Genomic DNA, 23331 nt, shown 5'->3' with positions numbered 1-23331 from the left:
TGCGGGAGTGATGGTTGTGAGGTAAGGAAAAGCTCAGGGAAAGGAGTGGGGTGCAGGAGTCAGTGCAGCAGGTGAGGAGGATGGTCTGGGCAGAGGGGGCTCAGGGCAAGAGATGGGCATGACTGCTGGCTCCTCCCCAGGAGTAACCCCAGGACAATAGAGACAATGCATCCTGCTCACTGGCTTGTCCAGAGAAGACAGAGCCACACCCTGCCCTCTGGAGGACAGTCTGGTGGGAGCTTTTCTCTTCCTACAGCAGAAAGGGCCAGGGTTCAGCCTGCAGCATCTCCCACCCCTGCAAACAGGCAGCAGCCTGTTCAAGGCCTCTTTTCAGGGAGGTGGGGTGAGAAGTGATGGGGGCAGAGAGGGTGAGGAGACTTCCCACCCCTTAGCACTGTTTTGGGGCAAAGGAGCCACTTGTGCACCCAGCTGCAGATCCCCGTTACCAGCTGGCCACTCGCTTACTGGTGGTACCAGTGATCACTCTGCATTCACTCCCTGCTTTGGTCAGTGTATCATAGAATCATAGAGCTGAAAGAGACCTCAGGAGGTCATCAAGTCCAGCCCCCTGCCCAAGGCAGGACCAATCCCAACTAAGTCAACCCAGCCAGGGCTTTGTCAAGCAGAGACTTAAAAACCTCTAGGGATGGAGATTCCATCACCTCCCTAGGAAACCCATTCCAGTCCTTCACCACCCTCCTAGTGAAACAGTTATTCCTAATACCCAACCTAGACATCTCCCTCTGTAACTTGAGACCACTGCTCCTTGTTCAGCCATCCGTCACAACTACTCTCTCCATCCTCTTTGGAACCTCCCTTCAGGAAACTGAAGGCTGCTATCAAATCCTACCGCCCCCCCCCACCCCGCTTGTTCTTCTCTTCTGCAGACTAAGCAAACCCAAACCCCTCAGTCTCTCCTCATAGGTCATGCGCTCCAGCCCCCTAATCATTCTGGCCACCCAAATGGACCTTCTCCAATGCATCCACATCCTTTCTATAAGAGGGGGCCAAGAACTGGACACAATACTCCAGCTGTGGCCTCATCAGAGCTGAATACATGGAAATAATCACTTCTCTAGATCTGCAGGAAATGCTCCTCCTAATGCACCCTAATATGCCATTAACCTTCTTGGCTACATGGGCATACTGTTGACTCATATCCAGCTTCTCATCCACTGTGATCCCCAGGTCCTTTTCTGCAGAACTGCTACTTAGCCATTCAGTTCCCAGCCTGTAACAATGCTTGGGATTCTTCCGTCCCAAGTGCAGGACTCTACAGTTGTCCTTATTGAACCTCATTAGATTTCTTTTAGCCCAATCCTCTAATCTGTCTAGGTCACTCTGGACCCTATTCCTGCCCTCCAGAGTATCTACCTCTCCCCCTAGCTTAGTGTCATTTGCAAACTTGCTGATGGTACAATCCATTTCTTTCTCCAGGTCATTAATAAAAACGTTGAACAAAACCGGTAGAACAGATCCTTGGGGTAGTCTACTAGAAACCAACCGCCAACCTGACATCGAGCTGTTGATCACTACCCATTGGGCCCGACAGTCTAGCCAGCTTTCTAGCCATCTTACAGTCCATTTATCCAATCCATACTCCCTTAACTTGCTAGCAAGAATATTGTGGGAGACCATATAAAAAGCTTTGCTCAAGTCAAGGTATATCACATCCACTGACTTTCCCATATCCACAAAGCCTTAAACCTCATCATAGAAGCTTATCAGATTGGCCAGGCACAACTTGCCCTTGGTGAATCCATGCTGACTATTCCTGATCACTTTCCCCTCTTTCAAGTGCCTCAAAATGGATTCCTGGACAATCCCCTCCATGATTTTTTTCCCGGGGACTGACTGGTCTATAGTTCCCTGGATTGTCCTTCTTCCCTTTTTAAAAGATGGACACTACATTTGCCTTTTTCCAATCATTCGGGATCTCTCCCGATCGCCACGAGTTTTCAAAGATAATGGCTAAAGGCTCCGCAGTGACATTTGCCAACTCCCTCAGTACCCTCGGATGCATTAAATCTGGACCCATGGATTTGTGTATGTCTAGCTTTTCTAAATAGTTCCTAACTTGTTCTTTCCATACCCTGGGTTGTCCACCTCCTTCCCCTACTGCATTGTCTAGTCGTGCATTAGTCTGGGAGCTGACCTTGTCCGTGAAGACAGAGGCAAAGAAAGCATTGAGTACTTCAGCTTTTCCCACATCATTTGTCACCAGGTTATATTTATATATTTAGACTCCTCCCTAGTCATCTGTCCAAGTTTCCACTTCTTGTAAGCTTCCTTTTTGTTTTAAAGCTCACCAAGGAATCCCTCACCTCTCTGCCAACTTTTTTTCCATGTTCTGGAAAACAATTCCATTCTCAAAACTTCCCATTTTTCTGGCACAATCAAAGAGTGGCCTTGCTTTAAGTTAGAATAAGAGGAAGCTGCATACCAAATTTGGTGGCCCTAGCTCTTACCTTTTAGGAGGAGTTCTTGAACAGATGAACTCAGACACACAAATGCACATACACAGATAAACCTCATCCATATATATTAGCCTGCACCTTAACTTTAATTGCGCTAAGGTAACTATACTTGAGCTAACAATTTTAAAAGCAATCTTTTTTGCCCATCAAGGCAGTGCATAAGGAAATGGTTACATAGTATTTTAAATGAAAACAAGACCTAAATGAGACATCCTTCAGTGATGTAGTCCTTCAGTGATGTTTCTCAACCTTTTTTTTTTATCAAGTACCCCTTAATTTTTTTTAAGTGCTCCCAGTACCTACAGTTTTCAGTCACACACATTTTTTACTACCATTGCAACACATTTGTTTAAACAACTTAATCGTAGCCAGGCAGGTGATGAAATTTTTGGGTGTAAAAAGCACAAAAATAAAGTGCAGTAAAACTTAAAACAAAAATTCAGTTTTCTCCAAATTTCAGTTGTGTTGACAAATCCCCCAGACTTCTCTCGAGTACTCTTAGGGGTACTCGTACCACTGGTTGAAAAACACTGACCTTTGCCAACAGCACTAGTTCTCCCATCAGCATAGGTAATCCACCTCTACAAAGGCACAGCTAGACAGAAAAAAAAATCTGTCAAGCTAGCATTGTCTACATAGTCAGGTAATCTTAAATACATTGTTCAAAGGTGTAGATTTTTCATATGCTGGGTCAGCTTAGCTTGTTAGTGTAGCCCAGGCCTTATACAGTGCTGTTGAGTTCTGATTTAACATACAGAATGTTTACTTTAAAAGAAATGAACGGAAATATTTTAAACTATATCAAGATGTATAGTTAGAGTTCCCCACACATTTACTATATCATGTTCATTATTAGAACTTTACTTCTTCAGTTTCATTTCCAATATAACTATTAGATCAGAGGAGAAGCCCTAGCAAGAAATACAACAAAAAAGTTAGGACTAAACCAGGAAACAGTATAAAAGGTCCATAGCTAAAAAAACAGGATCAAGAATAAAGTAAAGGCTCATCCTACAGTGCCAACATTCTGGAGGTCTCACATGCCTCCTAGGCTGTGTGTACACTCGCTGCGCGAGAAATATGCTAATGAGCAGGGCTCAACAAATAATACAATCTACTCGCCTGTGGCGAGTAGATAGCAACCCAGAAGAGCTGGGTTCGGGCGATCTGCGCATGCGCAGATTGCCGGACAGTGCAGCTGGCAAGTGGGGCTCACCATGGTTCAACAAGCCCTGCTAATGAGGCTAAGTGTCGAATATCGCCACGCCTCATTTGCATACCTAATGAGCCGCCATTTTTGCAGAAGAGGCTCTTACGCCAGAAGGAGCTGTCTACACTGGCCCTTCTTGCAAAAGAAAAACCCTCTTGCACAATGCTTCTATGCCGATTATTTTCGGGAAACAGCATTGCGCAAGAGGGTTTTTCTTGCACAAGAAGGGGCAGTGTAGACAGCTCCTTCTGGTGCAAGAGCCTCTTCTGCAAAAATGGCAGCTCATTAGGTATGCAAATGAGGCTTGGCAATAGTACACGCTTAAGTCTCATTTGCATATTTCTCACGCAAGAAGCCGTGAGTGTAGACATAGCCCTAGAGTAATGGGAAAACTTGACAGCCATTTATGAATACCAACATGCATTCACAATCAGGCAAGTTAAAGATAGTGCCATATTTAAGGTTGAATTCACTTCATTATGGATTGCATTCAAAACAGAATTACTTAAACTCAAAAACTGCTACTGTAATGATAAATATTGTGAGGTGTAATTGTATTTGTAATTGAAAGGTAAGAAAAAAGACACTAGAACACTAACATACTTGTTTTAAAGTTAACACCTTTAACCGGATTCCTCCCTATAATCATCGTAAGTATTCAATGATTATGCATATTTTATTAAATTTCGCTCTAAACCAATTACACAAGCTTAAAACCAAATTTCAGAAATGGCCATAGCAAGTTCAAGATATGCAAATAATAGATTCAAGAGTCTGAAAAATTATATTATATTGTATTGCATTTAATTCTTTACCAGATCCCAGATTATCTACTACTGTCTACAGCCAGGTACAGAAGCACACTGTTCCCTAGTAATCTGTGAGTAAGAAGGTAAGGAGAGAGGTATTACAATATTTATTAAGTTTAGTAAGAGCAAGTTGTAGGAAGCTGGTAAGACATTTGAACACTATGAAATAGCTAGCCACTTAAGGAATTTTCAAAGTTTGTGACTGTTTCTCCATTAAGCTCACAGATACCCAACTGTTACAGAAAAGCAGAAGGAATTATACCTACACAAAGTACAGTACACTTGATGGTAACAATGAGTATAAAATGAGTGACAGAAGATTTATGGAGGTTGCCTTATTGACAGTGACAGAGAAAAGACATTTTCATATACTACAGGTTACCTGAAAGTAAAAGAGGCAATACTATGACACATTTTCACTGGTAGCCAAGATTTCATAAATATACTTAAAAAAACCCAGTGAACTCAAGTCTAAGATGGCATATTTTAATTAGTTGACTTGGCAATATATTTCTTTACGTAAACATACCCAATCATTTCTACTGTAAGAGTCAACCACATTATTAGCAACAGGAAAAAAATACAACAGGCACTGAAGTTAGTTGTATTTTAGCAATTCAACTGATTTGGCAGAAAACTGCCCAATTATTAATCTCATCTTGTCAATACAGGCAGTCCCCGGTTACGTACAAAATAGGGACTGTAGGTTTGTTCTTAAGTTTAATCTGTATGTAAGTCAGAACTGGCGTCCAGATTTAGCCGCTGCTGAAACTGACCGCCAGTTCTGACTTACATACAGATTCAACTTAAGAACCCCAAGCATCCCCAAGTCAGCTGCTGCTGAAACTGATCAGCAGCTGATTCCAGGAAGCCTGGGGCAGAGCAACTCTGCCTCGGGCTTCCTGTAGTCAGCGCTGGTCAGTTTCAGCAGTGGCTGACTTGGAGACGCCTGGGGCAGAGAAGCTGGGGTGCTGCTGGGTTGCTCCAGTAGCGCCGCTCCTCAGCGCTACTGGACCAACCCAGCAGCACCCCAGCTGCTCTGCCCCAGGCGTCCTGATTCAGCCGCTGCTGAAACTGACCAGCAGTGGCTGAATCAGGACGCCTGGGGCAGAGCAGCTGGAGTGCTACCGGGTTGGTCCAGTAGTGCCCAGAGCGGCGCTGTGGGACCAACCGGCAGCGCCCTAGCTGCTCTGCCCCAGGGTCCACAACAAAAGCCTGATCTGCTGGGGGGGGGGGGGCACACTAGCTGCGCCCCCCCCCACAGCAGACCAGGGACACGGGGAGCAAAGCCGCAGCGGCGGTGGGGTCCCGCGCCTCTGAGGCTTTGCCAGAGCAAAGTCTCAGAAGCACGGGAACCCACCGCTGCTGCAGCTTTGCTCCCGGTGCCCCTGGTCTGCTGGAGACGGTCCCCAGGAGACTAGGGGCACCGGGAGCAGCTTTTCTCGCCCCAGAGGTTGAGGTGGCGGGACCGCTGCCTGTGAGCTCCAGGGCGAGAAAGCTCCATTCGTAAGTGCGGATCCGACATAAGTCGGATCCACGTAAGTCGGGGACTGCCTGTACACTGTTACAAAAACTGCAGTTTTAATTTTTACCCTTACATTTAGTATTCTTAACTTCAGCTTGGTTGAAACATACTTGGTTAGCACTATGTAAATCATGGTTTTAAAATGTAAGCATTACTATTTGAAAGCCCAGGAAGGACGTAAAGCTTCAGTGATCTCTAAGGCAAATACAACAGTAATGAATCCAGAAGCTACTTTACAACAGAATAAAAAAAAAAAAGTTTTGTAACCTTTGGTCAAGTGCTGATTTAAGGCTTCAACATACTAGATGTATATTTCCAGGGAAGTGAGAAGAGGTTTGCCAGAGCTATCACTTATCAGAGCTATCCACTTTGCAAAATCAAACTTTCATTTAAAATAAAATTATCTAGTACTTATGGCTGCCAAAAAATGTCCAAACATAAACCACATATACAGATGTAGTCCCATCATGAATCTGAAGACAACTCACTGCTGCTCATCATATCTTCTCTAAGCAGCAAAATGAAACATTTATCACTACCAGAGTTTGTGAGAATTTTGCACATGACAGTGAAACTATCAACAATTAGAACAATTTCATGATGTTGCTTTTTATAGCTGCAGGCAGAAGCATACACAAGTTACTCATTAGAGAGGAATACCTAGCTTATGGTTGTTGGGGAAGTGCATCAGAGACTTCTTCCATTTCTTCCAGTACAATATAGCTATGAGACTCTCTGGTAATAGCAGACATTTTTCTGTTGTCAACAATCAGGAAAGACAGAAATAAGAAGGGATGAAGTACCATTAGCCCTTCATTTTTCATCTCTTGCTGATAGGATTAGTAACTGTCCATCTAGTAAGTGTCTGGTAGATGTTTCAAGACCCAATTTGTCGCTTGTCCTCATGGGGAAATTAAAGTCTACAGTTATACTGCTGTAGCTATAATATGTCTATCTAGACAAGTTCTTAAATAGCTCAGAACTCCAGTGGGAGAGAATAAACTTGAGTTCAAAGAGTCCAAGTGAAAAAAAAATTCTTTGCAGATTCAAACTAAATATCACAAAATCAATCTGGTTCAATATGTAGGTTTGTAGATTTAGGACAAAAGTCTAGATTAGAACAAGAATAGTATGTGCACTGCAGATCGGGATTAAGACACATTGGTAGAGCTGTTTGAAAAGCATTTGTGCAGTAACTACCTGCATCATGGCTGGTTCACCCCGTACTATTAGTCTTGTTTACATCTGAATTAAGTTTCTCCCTCTTAAAATTATTGCCATTATCTCATTTATCTGACAATTCAGCTTTTAGGTTCAACATTCTGTGAAAAATAAAACCATTAACTGAGCTATCTAAATAGAAAGTTACTACCAAAGCAGAAGATGTGTAAACTGATGTATAAAGAATATTCCTCTTTGAAAAAACAGAACAGGTTTTCGCTTATGTACATGAAACCCTGAATACATATTCACAGAGACTAAATTTATTAACGTATGTTATTCTTGATCAAAAGACCTCCCCTGCTCTTAAGACTTATCCACAGTAGGGAAAAAGGCTACGTTTTTGTTCAACATGATAGTTAGACCTTAATATAGAGAGGCAAATTGCTGTCTGTGCTGGCTAGCTCTGGTGAACTCTAAGCTACCCACAAGGAGCCTCAGAAGGTAGTGTAGCATAACCTTGTACCCACAGGTGTGGGCAGTCATCTGATGAGTTTTGACTCTGGATCGTCTCAATCAGAAGAGAGGCCAGAGTGCCTCAATCTATCCCTATGCCTCAGCCACCCCCATCAACTTCCATGCATTTTTCTTCTTTTACCTCTCTCTCTCTCTCTCTCTGTTTAGCTAATCCTCTAACATTTTTAATAGACTGTAGTATTAACATGACAAATGCAAGTCATCATTCTGCTGGCATATTATAACTTATTCTTACCCTCCTGCCCCATCACACACCCACCCTTTTACCTGTTTCCTCTATTCAGACTGTACACTTGTCAGGACAGGGACTGTTTACAACGCTGCATACTATCTACTACAGTGGGGCCCTGTTCTCAGCTAGCCCCCAGGCACTACTGTAAACAACGGAGTCTGCTAGAAAGTCTACCAACAGGCCATATTTTGAACAGTAAAGCAAATAATTTCTTTCTTTAAACGATCAAATTATAAGATTGTCTTTTACATTAAACAGCTATGCAATTTAACTTGCTAGACAAAAAAAGAATCAAAAACCCCAAACGCATCTTTTTAAACATGAACTTCTCGGATTCCTAAGACAAGCCAGACTTCTTTTTTTTTTTTTTTTTGCAGCATCCATGACAAAAAGAAATTAGTAGAGCAGGAAAAACAAATTTTTTAAGGCCTCTATAAAACACTGGAGTAGACCACATTCTCCTAAAATACCCCACTAAAAGAAAATCAATGACAGCCATGAGAAATGGATGCCAAATATACATAGTGAGTACTCTTTCATGGAAATTTAAAATGCCCGCATTTTTGGTCATGAAGGCCTATTACTTCAATTGAAGCATGTATTATAGACACACACCAAAAGCAAATTCAGGAGATTATTTTGGGCTAATTAACAACAAAAGAACACAACACCTTTAACCTCCCTGAGGAGACAAGGTTTTGGCGTCCATGCCAATGAGACGGTTAAAAATAACTGTACGTCTCCATCAGCTGAACTGCCCCCACAGTTTGAGGCAACTCCGTCAGCGGAGCCTACGCTGATCCCTCTCCCCCACCGTCACTCTAGCACTCACACAGGAAAGGCCTGACCCACCCCACACAACACACGGGCCCGTTCACCCGAGACCCTTTTATCTGCCTCCCATCGCACCGTTAGCACCAGCCGCAGCTTCGCACAACCGACACCTTGGGGCGGACAATACAGACTTCTCCCTTCCCCAGCGCCTCCCTCCCCCTCTCCCCCATCTACGCTCCACCCCCACCCGGGGACCCCAACGTACCTGGGACATTAAGGCCGAGGGAGGGGGCGCTGGGCGGGGTAACAGCCCCCAGCAAGGGGAAGGGAGAACAAGGAAGAGGCGCCGTCAGCCACCGGAAGGACCCTGCTCAGCTCGTCTTGGCCCGGCCCAGCAGGCCCCGGCTTTCTTCTCCGCTACGCCCGCTCCCGTGGCCCGCCGCCCCTCACGCACCGCCCGCAACGCGGCCCTCGCGCCGCTGGCCGAATCCCCGCTCGAAGCCGCCCGGGGCCCGGCGAAAGTGCAGCCTAAGGCGGTTGAGGTTTTGTCTGCTGCGCAGCCCCCTGCGCGGACCGCCGCTGCCAAGCCCTCCCTCCCCAGGCGCGGCACGACACTTAGTGCTGCTTTCCAGCAGCCTGCAAAGCGCAGCCGCTGCGCCAAGCACCCCTCCTTCCGTGCGGCTCCTCCGCCTGGGCGGGGCTTCGGGTAGCATGGCATGTGCTGAAGAGCGCCATCTTTTGGGCGGAGGCGGGAATGGCAGCGGCAGCCACCGCGAGGGCCGCTGTGCTGAGCCCACGGCTGGCTTGTGGAGGGTGGGAGCGCTCAGGATGGCCGTGAGAAGGGCAGAGTGGCAAGCAGTTTCGCCAGAGCCAAAACACATCATGCGATTGGCTCAGTCAGAAATCACTAGCTATTGTTAAATAAATTAGGGTATTTGTGGTTTCCTAGCCTCTCAGCTGCACTCCCTTCATCTTAAAAAATAACAAATAGTTTGGTATCACTTTAACAAAACTTTAAAGTGCTACTAAACTGTTAGTTTCTTTTACGTTTTTCCTGTTACAGACTAACTGGGCTACCCTTCTGAATCGCTTCATCTTGTTCTGCAACCAAGAAGACTAGGTGCTTACTTTAAAATAGCTCAGAGATCAGTGATGTATACACCTGCAAGAAGAAGTCTGCAGCATTCTCTTCTTTATTATGAAGGCTCAATCAGTGAAGTTTCTGGTGCTGGATTCAGACCTATGCTAAAGCATTTTTCATTAACTGGTACCGAACAGTTTTCTCATTTCACAATACAAATAAATAAAGATGTATTATAAAAAGTACAGAGAATCTTGCCAACTTAGTTTTTCTCATTTACTCAGTATCACCTAGTTAAAAAGTCAAGAGATTCATCTCTCTATGCTCTGGTAGAGCTTAGTTCAACTACATATGGGATGGGTCCTTGTCCCTCATTGGATGATTGATGCCAGTGAAGAATACCTGGGCTCTTTATTATAATGGTACACCAGTTCCACTATGGTTAAGATTAAGACCAGCTTTCAGGTTAAAACCTAGCTGTTCTAAGTGCTCTGAAATCTGCAATGTCTCAGATTGTCTTTAATTTTGGTGTTTCATGGAAGTCCAGGGTTTGACAAGCGATCCAAATTTGTGGTCATTTGAACCAAGGGTTCCTAAGATACAACCTCCCACAAAAATAAATCAGCTTTCTTACAGTCCACAAGTTCTGCCAACAACAAATTTTTGCTCACAGACAGAAATCAACTCAGGACTGAAATTATCAGACCATAGGGTTGCCAGATAGTTTCAACAAAAATATCAGACACTTGACATTACATCACAATCTACATTACATCTCATTTAGAAAATACCGGACATTCATATTTTCTCATTTATATTTTCTCAATTTGTTTCCCAAACAGAAAGCTCAAATACTGGACTGTCCAGTTCAAAACCGGACACCTGGCAACCCTATCAGACCAGAGTCTCAAAATTGTACGTTACCCCAATAAATTACAATGTTATTAACCAAAGACTTTAGTCCTCCTGCTAGGAGTAGCACTCCTTGAAATGCTTGGTAATATCTCAAGCGACGGGCAGCCTAAGATAGCAGGCTGCATGAGTGGCTCTCCTTCATCTCAGCAGGCAACAAGAATGTTGTAACCAAGATGGTCTACTGGCATAGAGTAGATTTGCTAACTGTGCTTGCATATCTAGAATTTGCAGGGTGTGTCAATTGAACTGTACCAGCACTTTGATTGGATGCAAAGGGAGCACACAGCTCTCACAGTCAATGTTGGGTGCAGTCAGCATGCACCTCACCTCAAGAGCCCTCACTTTACCTGTGTCACTTTAATAACCGGAGGAACCAGTGTAATTTGGCAACTGTGCACATGTGTGAAGCCTTCCCCCTTCACACAAATTTCATAGTTTGTCAGGCTGTTTATTCCTCTCCTGTGGATTTTCTTTTCGTTCAGAACATCTCTAAAGTGTTAAATGGACCATTCACCTCTGAGCCTGATGATGATGTGTGGGTACCAACCCACAACCAAATGAGATGGAGAGGATAAGCTGAAAATATTTGGGGAGGTGAGCACAAGGCAGAGTACAAGACTCTCAGCAACACTCTGCTCTAATATGCCTAAAAAGTTAGTTCAACCACCATGTTAGAGGACATTCTAGACTGGTGATCATATGGCATCCATGGATTCTCCCAGGGCCCATTAACGACTTCACATGGAAAACATTCTTAAGTATGACCATTATCCACAGTCCACTATATCAAACTGTGCAGGAGGTAGGAGGAGCAATTAGGAATCACAACTATATGGCCCACTGGAAAGGCCAATGGTTCAGAACTATTCTGAGCTCTGCCACTGACCTGCTGAGTGACCTTGGGAAAGTAATTTAATTGTTTTTTTTGCCTCAGTTTCCCCATCTGTAAAATATGAAGTAACGATGTAATGTTAGCTCCTGATATGAAGGGCTGTAAAAATGTGGTTGACAATTACCTAACCTCAGCAGTGTATCAACTGCAAACCTAGGTGAAAATGAAGCTAAGAAATTAAATGCCAAAAATTTTATTAATGCAGAGTTAAAGTCACCTAATGATACCTTGTGACCTTCCAGAATGTTAAGTTCGACAAAACAAATTTCTGAAAACCAAGAAATACAGAGTTATGGTATATATCTACACCAGTGGTCCCCAACCTTTTCAGGTTGTCGGGTGCCAGGGGGCGTGGCTGTTCGCCCACAGGGCACCAGGGGGCAGGGACACTTGCCCGCCCGGGGGCGGCCCACCCAGCTGCATGCCCAGGGCCCCCCCCATAGCCCCGGGGCCAGCGCCCCCCCCCCCCCCGTAAGCGCTGCGCGCCCGGGGCCGGGGCCAAGGCCGGCGCTGGCAAGGGAACGCGCAGTGCCCCCGGGGGCGGGGCCAAGGCCGGGGCCGGGGCCAGGGCCGGGGCCGGGGCACGCACGGCGCACCCGGGTTGGGGACCACGGCTCCGCGGATGCATGTAAAGAGCCCGGCGGGCGCCATGGCGCCCACGGGCACCGGGTTGGGGACCACGGATCTGCACAATCTTAAGACCACTCTTGATGGGTAATGCCCCAAAACACACACATTCTGCTTTTAAACTGTAATGGACAGGCACTATGTGCACTTGCCCTATTCCAAACATGTAGGCTATGGCTACAGTTTCCCTGTACATACCCATTCTCGCCTGTGCCCCCAAGCTGGTGCCTCTGACTCAGAGGCAGCAGCGCATAAGAGCATGGGGAGAGAAGGGGGTGTTGACTGCATGTAACCCCGCATGTAACCCTGAGTCCAGGCTCATTGGGCGCCAGCCAGGGAGCCGTGCAGAGAACATCCCCCAGCACTCCCGCTAGTCTCTTCTGAAACGCTCTCAGGGCTGGAATCAGGGACAAGAGGAGCCTCTCCCTCAGTCCTGCCCCGCCCCCCGCCGCCCAACCCCCCCGAGCGGAGCACGCAGGCGCAGGCTGCGCTGTGGGGGAGAGAGACTCAAGCTACGCCTCGATTGGGGATCCGGTAGCAGGGCAACGCGCATGCCCATTTCAGCCCGGGCTTGGGCTGCCGCCATCCGGGTCCTGGCGGAGGGAGGGAACAAGTGGCTGAGGGGGTTTCATTGTGCGTGCGGCTGTCGCGCTCACTCGCCCTAAAATGGCCGCCGCTGCCGCCGTCTCGTCTCCCGCTACCGCCGGAGGTGCCGCAGCGCCTCCCGCTGCTTCGGGGGCAACACAGATGGAGAGCAAGAAGATCACCGAGCTGCGGGTCATCGACCTCAAGTCGGAGCTGAAGCGGCGCAACCTGGACATCACCGGCGTGAAGACCGTGCTCATCTCCCGGCTCAAGCAGGTGAGAGGCCGGCGTAGGCCGCGCGGCCTGGCCAGGCCGAACTTTGCTCTCTGGCTGCTGGGCCTTGCGCGGCGCAGCTGGGCGGCCCGGCTCCGCGCTCCGGCGGCCAGCGAGCCGCTGCCGTTCCCGGCGAAGGAGGCTCTTGGCCTGCAGGGAACGCCGCGAGCGAGCCCGCCTCACACCTGCTTTACATCCTTGTGGTTGGGGGTGGCGACTGGGCGTGGTGCCCAGACCGCAGGTGCCCTGGGCTGGTGCCATCCGGCCGGTTTCGGCAGGGGTCTGCTTATTGACAGGACAGCAGCTTCGTGCATTTGCCAACTTGCTACCAAAGTCGGGCAGCGACTCCTGCGAGCCGTGTCCTGCGGGACTGACCCCGGCACAGATGGGCAGGCGCCTCTACGGCACTGGAGCCCCCCTCCCAATGCAAAACAGCCCTAGTCCTTCTTTGGTCACCGCTCAGAGTTGGCATAGATGGCTGATGCTATTTGCTTAGCTTGATACGCTTGATGGATGTATTGTCTCGGCACCCTTCTCTATTGGGTCTGTATAGGGTAGGTAGCGGAAGGAGGTCTGCTTTTTTCAGCTCTCAAACATCCCTGAGCATCGAGGTATGTCTGCCACGAAATTACATGTGTGTGAGGGGTGAGGGTTGCCAGCCTGTGCAGATTCAGGAATGTTCTTGTAACAGTATTTTTTTATGGCTTTGACCTGCCCAAAATGTTGTCATTACATTTAAATTGCCCTGTAGCTTTCCTTTTTGTGTGAGCTATGTTACATTTTTACAAAATGTAACTCTAATAATTGAGGTTGCTTCCTCCACCACTCTTTAGAAGAGGATCTAATCTGAATGTCAAATACTTTGTATTTTGGAAGAACAAATAAACTAGTTTCTGTGGATGTTGATTATCAATCTCTAGTTAAACTTGAAAAAATATTGATTATTTTGTCTTATTTAGGCTATTGAAGAAGAAGGAGGAGATCCAGATAATATTGAAATAACTGTTTCGGCTGATACACCTAACAAGAAGCCAACGAAAGGCAAAGGTTAAAACCTGTTAATGTAAATTATATTATGAAAAACCTATGGAATTGAAATTTTTAAAAAAGTCAGTTTTAAAAATAAGACTTCTTCACCTGTTGTGAATGCTGAGAAATAGTCCTTGCACATATCTGCCCAAAATTTGAGTAGTTGAGCTTGATACAATTTTGTCCACTTATCTACAGCTTTAGTCAAATAGGGTTCTCTCTTCTCTCCCCTTTCCCAAACCCATCAAACTTGAGGGCTGTCTGCAGTATTGACTACTCATACATCTATACAGATATCTGCTACTTACTGCTTTTTTTTTTTTCTGGAAATGTTCAGCCTCTGTGTAAGGTTTTCTTTTTGCAAGTTGGATGACAGTGTCATGTAGTTGAGCTGTACACCAATAATAGTAAGCAGCCACTGAATAGCTGAAAACTGCATGTCTGTCATATACCAAAATATTTTTGCGCAGAGACTTTTTTAACAAGACTTATCTGTACTGTCTGGGATAAATGCACAAAAGAAACAATGAAAATTGACTTGTAACTTGGTTTTGCTTCTGCTTCTAATAGTCCATTACACTTTGTCTTGTGAAATTACTGAATTGTTAATAGAGATGTAAGTGACTAGTCGACTAGTGATTCAATTAATTGTTCTCCCCCTCTCCCCCCCACTGCCTCATAGCATAGAGAGGCAGCAAGGGAGGAGCAGGCTTAAAAGCTGGTTTCCCCCCAGCACCGTCTCCATGGGGAGGGGAGGGGAGGGGAGGAGAGGGGAGGCGGAGGCGCAGCGTGAAACTGGTGGTACTTATGCCTTTGAAATGTAGCAAGAGCTGGGCTTTTGCTAGATTTCAAAACCAGAAGCGCTTCAGGGAGCAGGGGGTACAAGCATTCCCCCTCTGGCCCTATGCTCCCTGCTTTTGAAATGTACAAGAGCCCTCTGAGCTCTTATACATTTCAGAAGCAAAGTCTTCCGGAGCACAGGACCACCGCTGGCTCTGTGCCCCCTTGGGGCTCTTGCTACATTTCAAAAGCAGAGGCACCCTTATCCACTAATCCAGTGGTCCCAACCTTTCGTGGCTGCTGGGGGCAGGGCCGTGCATGCGCCGGGCTCCTGGGGGTGGGGGCTGCCCAGGGCCAGCACCGTGCATGTGCCGCGCACCCGGGGCAGAGGCCGCTCACACGCCTGGGACCGGCACCACGCATGTGCTGTGCGCCGGGGGCGGGGCCAGCCCAGATGTTTCAGCAGGCATCGATGATTCATCGATGATTCAATTAGTTGATTAATCTAAATTTAACAACCCTGATTATTAAGGAGAAAACTTAAGAAAATTGTATGGAACTTTGAAAATTTAGAAACATATACTGACCTTATCACACAGTGTTGTGTTTTTAGCAAAAAGTAAGCTGATACCCAAGTTACTCTTCCTGCTGTGATGACTATTTTGCCTTCTTTCTTCTTTGTCTCTTTAAATCATGAGTGATATACACATGCTTTTATTAAATTGGCCTCTAACAGGTTCCTTCTTGGATAGTATTACTACTAGACCTCCAACTTGTCATTCTACCTACTGTGGATGTTACTGTGTGGACCAAGTCTTTGAGAGCTGCTGGTTAAGATGTAGCTTCCAGTTTTACTATAGAACAGTGTTTCCCAATTGTATTTGTCCATGAAACCCTTTTAAACTTGACATAATTTTGCAGAACCCCTGATAACAGTCTAATATACGGAGCTAAAAGAGTAGACCACAAATAAGTAAGGATGATGATAAACAAATGATCAACAAGATCATAATTGCACATATTAAAACATTTTTTTTAAAAATAATAAAATATTATTATAATGGAATTTTCTTGTGGAACCCTTATTTTCACTCCCTGGGGATCCGTGGAACACCAGTTGGGAAACACTGCTATACAATATAAATTCCATCTTTTTGTTTTTTGTTTTTACAGCCATCAATACAGTGTCTTAAGACAAGTTTCAGAGGGGTGGCCCTGTTAGTATGTTTTAACAAAAACAAGTCTGGTGGCAACGTAAAGACTAAAACTTATTTGGGCAGAAGCTATTGTGGCCTGGAATCCACAGTCAAGCTTATGCCCAAATAAATTTGTTTGCCTTTAAGGTGTCACAAGACTCCTTATTGTCTTAAGACAAGTTCTCACTTTTTCTTCTTTCCCATTTTGAAAGCTTACAGAAATTGATTATAATGGAATGCTTACTTGATTCAGACTAGGGATGTAATAGTGTAGTCCATTAATTGAGAAGCAAAAGCTTATAGGTTAATGCTGTAGAATACACACATTTCCCCCCCGCCAGTAATTTTTTAGCAGGCTGGACAACAGCCTGGCTAAGTCCTGGCTTGCGCCATTTCTGGGGCCTACCCCATTGTGGTTCTATATTTAAAGTGTAGTAGGAGCCAGGCAGGCAGCCCGGCTCAGTTCCAGCTTACGCCAGGTCTGGTAGCTTTTAGTCTTCCTCTTTCCCCACCCCGACAGGGGCTGCTGTCACCCCATGCTGCTGCCTCTGTATCAGAGGCAGCAGTGTGGGGCAACAGGCAGCCAGTCCGCAAGAGGAGTTGGTTTTTAAACCGGCTCCCCTCACGGACCATTCGCTCTTCTCTGGCATCCTGCATTGCTGTCTCTGATACAAGGCAGCCGTGTGGAGTGTCAGGGGGCTCCTTGGGAGTGGGGCCAGAGTGCACTGGCGGCTGGCCCCACCACCAGGGACAATAGAATAGCTGAGTAACCAATAAGAATTCATGAGGTTAATCGACTATTCATTAACTGATATTTAATATCCCTAATTCAGACATATTTCTGTTAACAAGGGTCCTGTGATGAATCTGAATATAATTCATGCTATTCATATTTATGTTTTATAATATTACAAATACACTGCCGGGCTTGCTTTGCATGGAAGAATGACCCTCTTATACCATATTTGGATATGTTTATCTTCTAAAGTGACTATCCTGGAGAAATGTATTTGATTTGTCAGATTTTCCCAGTCTTTGCTTTCAGTGGATTTACTGTAATACCTTTTCCAAATTGAGAACACAGTTATTCTTTATCCACCAGATTATGTTGTTGTTGCTTTGGCTAGATTTGTATGCACTAATTTAACCTGATGTTGTTCTGCTCCCCTACCTATTTTTCTCTCCTATTCTGGAGAACTAACTTTTCTGCTAAAATACTATTCTTTTAATCTCTCATAAACCTAGCAGTTGACTTTAATTAGAAATACTAGCACTTGTAAAACCCACTGGTCACTCTGTCCCAGAAAGCCTTCCTTAATAAGCAGGGAAAATTAAGCCATTAATATCCTCAGAAAGACTTTAAGATTTAACCTGTATTGTAGACCTAACCTATGCTGGTGTAACTTATGTTGCTTAGGACTCTGAGTAAACCATCCCCAAGTAGTGTCTATTGCATTGACATGAGGTCTGGTATGAACAGTGCTATGGACAGCACTTTCCCATCTGCATAGAGCGTCTTTGCTAAACATGCAGCTGTGCTCCTATAGTGCTATATGTGTAGACAAGCTCCAAGCAATTCTAGTTTCAAAATCAACCCTCCATTATGAACAAAATGTAGTTTTACTTCCCTGATAAACTTTGCAAACAAGCTGCTTTTTAGTGGACTTGCTGCTGCTCATAGCTTTCTCCAAGCAGCTGCAGGGTGAAGCTAATAAATATAGAGTCATAGAACTGGAAGGGATGTCAAGAGGTCATAGAGTCTAGTGCCTTGCCCTCACGGCAGGACCACTCAACATCTATACCATCCCTGATAGATGTTTATCTAATCTGCTCTTAAATATCTCCAGAGATGGAGATTCCACAAACTTCCTAGGCAATTGATACCAGTGTTTAACCACCCTGACAAGAGTTTTTCCTAGGGTGTGTCTAGACTACATGGTTCCGTCGATGGAGCCGTATAGCTGAGTTTACTAGACATAGCAAAATGAAGCGGCGATTTAAATAATTGCTGCTTCATTTACATCAAAATGGCGGCCACACTGTGCCAATCAGCTGATTGTTGGCACAGAGTTTTAGTGTAGATGGGGATCAGCCGACCCCAGAACCCTTTGTCATCAGATCCTTTATGCCTTGTGAAACAAAGGTTTCTGGGGTGGCTGATCCCAGTCTAGACTACCAAGCTGTTCTGATGATCAGCTGATCTGCACAGCACCGTGGCCATTTTGATGTACATGAAGTGGCAATTATTTAAATCGCCGCTTCATTTTGCTATGTCTAGTAAACTCATCTACATGGCTCCATCGACGGAGCCATGTAGTCTAGACACACCCCTAATGTCCAACCAAAACCTCCCTTTCTGCAGTTTAAGCCCATGGCTGCTTGTTCTATCCTCAGAGGCCAAGGAGAACAATTTTTCTACCTCCTCCTTGTGACACCCTTTTAGGTAACTGGAAACTTCTCTCCTGTCCCCTCTGTCTTCTCCTTTCCAAACTAAACAAGCCCAGTTATTTCAGTCTTCCCTCTTAGCTCATGTTCACTAGACCTTTGTTTTTGTTGCTCTTCTCTGGACCATCTCTAGTTTCTCCACAACTTTCTTGAAATGAGGTTCCCAGAACTGGACACAATATGCGAATGAGGCCTAATCAGTGCAGAGTAGAGCAGAAGAATGACTACCGTAGTTTAGCAAATATAACCCGCACCCGTGTATAACCTGTGGTTTTTCTTTTTTGTGTAAAAGAACCCTTAGATTACCCATGGACTTATATAGCCCGCGGGTCCTGCATTCATCCACTCACTGCACTCAAGCCCAGGCCCAGCGCAACCGCAGGCAGGCACAACCCACCCTCCTCTGGGTGGGGGAACAGAGCGCAGCACAGGTGCACTGGCCGGCCTGCAGGAGGAGAGCCACACTCATGCCCAGGCCCCACGCAGCCGCAGCAAGGCACAACCCACTTTCTGTTGGGCGGGGGAATAGAGAGCCTCCAGGCCCCATGAGGAAAAATAAACATGTATACCCCCGCAGGAGAGGGCGGGGTTTGTAAAAACGTGTATAGCCCACGGGTTATATATGCTAACTTACTTGTGTCTTGTTCACAACTCTCCTGTTAATGCACCCCAAATCATCTTGGCTTTTTTTGCATTCAGCGTCACGCTGTTGACTCATATTTAGCTTGTGGTCCACTATGACCGTTAGATCCCTTTCTGCAGTACTCCTTCCTAAAGATGTTAAAGACAAGTCGACTCTCCAATAATCATTTGCTTATTGGATAGTAATGTTGACTAGTTGATGAGTCAGTCTTGTACATTTCAAAGGAAGAATGCGGAAATGCCTATCGACTAGTTGACTTGCAGTTAACAGCATTTTAACATCCTTACTCCTTCCTAGACAGTCGCTTCCCATTCTATATGTGTGAAACTGATTGTTCCTTCCTAAGTGGAACACTTTGCATTTGTCCTTATTAAACTTCATCCTATTTACCTCAGACCATTTCTCCAGTTTGTCCAGATCATTTGGAATTATGACCCTGTCCACCAAAGCAGTTGCAATCACTCCCAGCTTTGTATCATTTGCAGACTTAATAAGCATACTCTCTATGCCAGTGGTCCCCAACGCGGTACCCGTGGGCGCCATGGAACCCGCCGGGGCATTTATGTGCGCGCACCTAACGTCACCCCTGGGAGCGCAGCGCACGTGCGGCCCCGCCCCCGGGCACCCGGCGCACGCATGGATCCGGGCGCGTGGCACTGCCCCCGGACAGCCTGGCAGTCCTATACGGTGCCCGCCACCCAAAAAGGTTGGGGACCACTGCTCTATGCCATCATACAAATAATTGATGAAGATATTGAACAGAACTGGTCCCAAAACAGACCCCTGCAGAACTCCACTTGTTATGCCCTTCCAGCACAATTGTGAATTGTTAGTAACTACTCTGTGAGAACAGTTATGCACCCACTTTATAGTAGCTTCATCAAGTTATATTTGCCTACTTTAATGATAAGAAGATCATATAAGACCATATCAAATGCCTTACTAAAGTCTAGGTATACCACATCCACCACTTCTCCCTCATCCACAAGACTTGTTAGCATATCAAAGAAAGCTAATAGTATTTAATATACTTTACTGATGCTATTCAGAACTTTATGCTAAGGACAGTTTTACTGCTCCCCAATCATTATACAGTTACCGCTGGGTTGGGGGAAAGCAATGAAGAGCAGAGGCTGCCACTGAAGTTATAAGGGAAATAGTAGATACTAGGGATGTTACAGTGTAAACAGTTAACCGATAAGCATGAGCTTAACGATTACACACTGGCTCTCATCCCTGTTCCCTGGGGAACTGGCTTCTACCCTGCACTGCTGGCTCTGTCTCTCAGCCTGCAGTGAGGGGTGGCATCTGGAGTCCCTGAAGCGGGGCTGAAAGCTTGTATGCACCGGGAGCTGGCTTAAAAGCTGCTGATACAGAGGGAACAGCCTAAGGGCGGCAGCTGGTTCCCTAGGAATGAGGCAGCAGGTGGGAGTCAGTGCAGGCAAGTACTTTTAAGCCAGCTCCCAGGGAGCCAGCTGTTGCCCCATGCTGAGGACACTGCAGTATAAGTTTTATACGTCAGATCCTGTAGTGCAGCCAGCTCCCCAGGAGTGGAGCCAGGAGCTGGCTCCCAGCATGCACTGGCTGCTGGCCCTGCTCTTTGGGAGCCAACTGTGCTGCAGATTCTGCAGTATAAAACTTACACTGAAGAGCCTATAGCTTGTAACTGTTAAGATTTTAGAGGTTACCTAATTAATATCCCTAGTAGATACAGTAGGGCAGGCCTTTATTAAGAGGGAGAGTCTATCTAAACTATGCGATTTGAGTTAGACTAGTAGTGTAACTCAAATCATCGTAGCTTAGATCTACTTACCATGCAGTCCACACCATGCTGAGTTGATGGGAGAAATTCTCTTGTCAACATCCAAGTGATGAGCAGTTGATCTGGTGGGTCTTCACTAGACCCACTAAATGGACCTCCAGTGGCTTGATCGCTGCAGCATTTCTGGTAGTGGAGACCAGTCCTTAGAAAGAGGCTCAGGAAAGGGTTAGCTAGAGGAGGGCCTCCTTTGGAACATCAGTGAAAAGGGAGACCAAAGCTTTTTCTAGTCAAGTAGCAACTTCATACAGAATCCAGTAGAGGTTTTCAGAATAAAAATGTTAATAGGTATCTAAGGCTTCAGGCCCAGATAGGAGTGGTAAATAGAACTTGCTTGAATAACTTTGTTGGGACTCTTCTTTCCTGATTTTAATAGCTAATTTCTCTTGTGTGCAGGCATATATGCAGTCTCTTTTAATATGCTGTTCAGTGGAGAATGCTATGTCACCAAAAATGTTTTGGCTATATGGGAAAGATCCTAGTAACTTAGTCCGACATTAAGTCCTACAAGAAATTATGTAATATTTTCTTAGATGTGAACATTTCTTTGATTATTAGATATGAAGTAACCCAAATGCAGCAGCTTTTTGCTAGTGCTGGCGAACTTGAGATTAGAAACCTTTGTCTAGCAGCAATGGGCAACCAAGAATGGTGAGCGGACTGCACGAGTGGCCCTCCTTCTCAGTGGGCCATCACAGCCTGAGTCCCAATGGGGTTCCACAAGTGGTTTTGTGGTCCCCCTGTCTGCCTTCCCCCACCATGTGCCTCTTGTGCGCCAAGGTGCCAGAGCCTCACACTTACCTGCTTTTTTCCCCCTCCGTCCCAGCGCTTTCGGAGTGCACAAGTTGCCTTATTTGCATTCTGTACCTACGCCTTTCCCTCCCTCCTAGGGTTAGAATGCCATAAACAGCTTGAGAAGCAGGGGCTCCTTCAAAAGTTCTGAGAGATGGGGGGAGGAACAGGAAGTGTGATACCCTGGAGCACGAGAAGTGTGGGTGGGAGGTGGCCAGCCAGGGGTTCTGCCAGCCACACACAAAGCCCCAGTGGGCTGCAGGTTGCCTGCTGCTGGTCTATAGCCTAAAATAACCAAAACAGGTTGAATAACAAGTAAATGTTAAAACCTCTTTTAATACTAAAATGCTAATACAAGCAAGGATGCTAGTTTAACTTATTTTTAAGTTAGACCTATTGGTGTCATATGATAAGCTTCTTTTCTTGTCTAATTTCAGACCATAATTTTAGTTTAACAGCAGTGTGTAGGTAGAAGTAACGTGAATATGCCTGTAGATATATCTGACTCGCTTACCAATTGAATTAATTTGGTACCTTTACTCTCCAACCCCATTGTATCACCTAAATATATACAAGATATAGCACATTCTATAGTAATATTGTCTTCTCATTCCTCCATGCTACTTAGCATTCGTATCCCTAAATTATAGAGTATCCCCCTGAATGCTAGTCTTACAAAAGTCATAAAATATTTAAGGCTGAGCTACATCTCTACCTCCACAAACCCCATAGCTTTCCTGGATGTTCATGACCTCTACCAGCAGTTACATAATTGAAATTTCATTCCATAATCTTCTGTTGTCTTAATCAAACATGATACTTCTCATCAGTACAAAAACTTTACGCTATATCGCTATGCAGTAAAACCATAATATCCTATCCCAAGGACATAGTGACATCTGAAGTGACTTTCATAGTCATGCCATTTGCTCCATCAAGTTTCTTGGTATAAACTTTTCTGTCTGTACTTGCATATGTTTCCTTGCCACTACTCTCTAGTTAACAATATCTGATAATTTTCAATGGGAGTCTGACTCTCTCTAGTCTTGTACCAGATAATCTTTCACCACCATTTCACTCAGTTTGGTTTAGGACTCTCTTAAATGCCTCCAGTTTATTAGTGTGATCTTATCTCTCTATAAAAACATTTTTCTTGTTGTACAACAGAGTGACGTCGTCATGTTATTTTGCCTCCACAGGAGACAAGCCCCCACCCACTTCCAGCATGGCCTTTCCCAGGACCCACCTGAAGGGCTGGTTCTCCCCTCTACTTCCTAGTGGCAAGAGGGGAAAGCTGAGCCTGGTGTGGCTTTGGCCCACTGCCCCCATGCTGGGCGGTCGGGGGGAGAGCCGGGCACCACCCTTGCCCCAGCCCCTCTTCCCAGCAGTCGGGGGGGGGGGGGGGGAGGGGGAGATGCAAAGAGCCAAGGTGGTTTTGGGACCATACTCTCCCCAGTGGTGGGAGGTGGGGAGAGGAAAAAACCTCGTCCCAGCCCCCCCAACAGTTGGCAGGAGTGTGCGGCCTCAGC

General features: G+C 45.7%; 2 protein-coding genes across 12 annotated transcripts in view; one reads left to right on the top strand and one right to left on the bottom strand.

Moving 5' to 3' along the window:
• The window catches only part of RNF111 (ring finger protein 111), an 82756-nt gene extending 73353 nt beyond the window's left edge, over window positions 1-9403 (bottom strand). For 3 of the 10 annotated variants that reach the window (XR_012895795.1, XM_075897334.1, XM_075897335.1), the window contains exon 1: window positions 8991-9402. The gene's annotated coding sequence lies outside the window, so the exon portion shown is untranslated. Of the gene's footprint in view, window positions 1-3012; window positions 3073-6681; window positions 6778-8990 lie in introns of all 10 variants that reach the window. The other 7 variants (XM_075897332.1, XM_025189948.2, XM_025189969.2 and 4 more) reach the window with 4 other exon arrangements.
• A 3390-nt stretch (window positions 9404-12793) lies between these two features.
• Window positions 12794-23331, top strand: part of SLTM (SAFB like transcription modulator) — a 49927-nt gene continuing 39389 nt past the window's right edge. The window contains exons 1-2 of one of the 2 annotated variants that reach the window (XM_075897326.1): window positions 12794-13101; window positions 14058-14145. In XM_075897326.1, the coding sequence (XP_075753441.1) occupies window positions 12907-13101; window positions 14058-14145 (283 nt within the window). In that variant the 5' untranslated portion in view covers window positions 12794-12906. The remainder of the gene's footprint in view (window positions 13102-14057; window positions 14146-23331) is intronic. The other variant, XM_014578979.3, reaches the window with a different exon arrangement.

The sequence above is a fragment of the Pelodiscus sinensis genome, chromosome 14 (assembly GCF_049634645.1).
Source record: "Pelodiscus sinensis isolate JC-2024 chromosome 14, ASM4963464v1, whole genome shotgun sequence".
Lineage (NCBI taxonomy): Eukaryota > Metazoa > Chordata > Testudines > Trionychidae > Pelodiscus > Pelodiscus sinensis.
The sequence above is the reverse complement of the archived record's forward strand: the minus strand, read 5'-3'. Positions and strand labels throughout refer to the sequence as shown.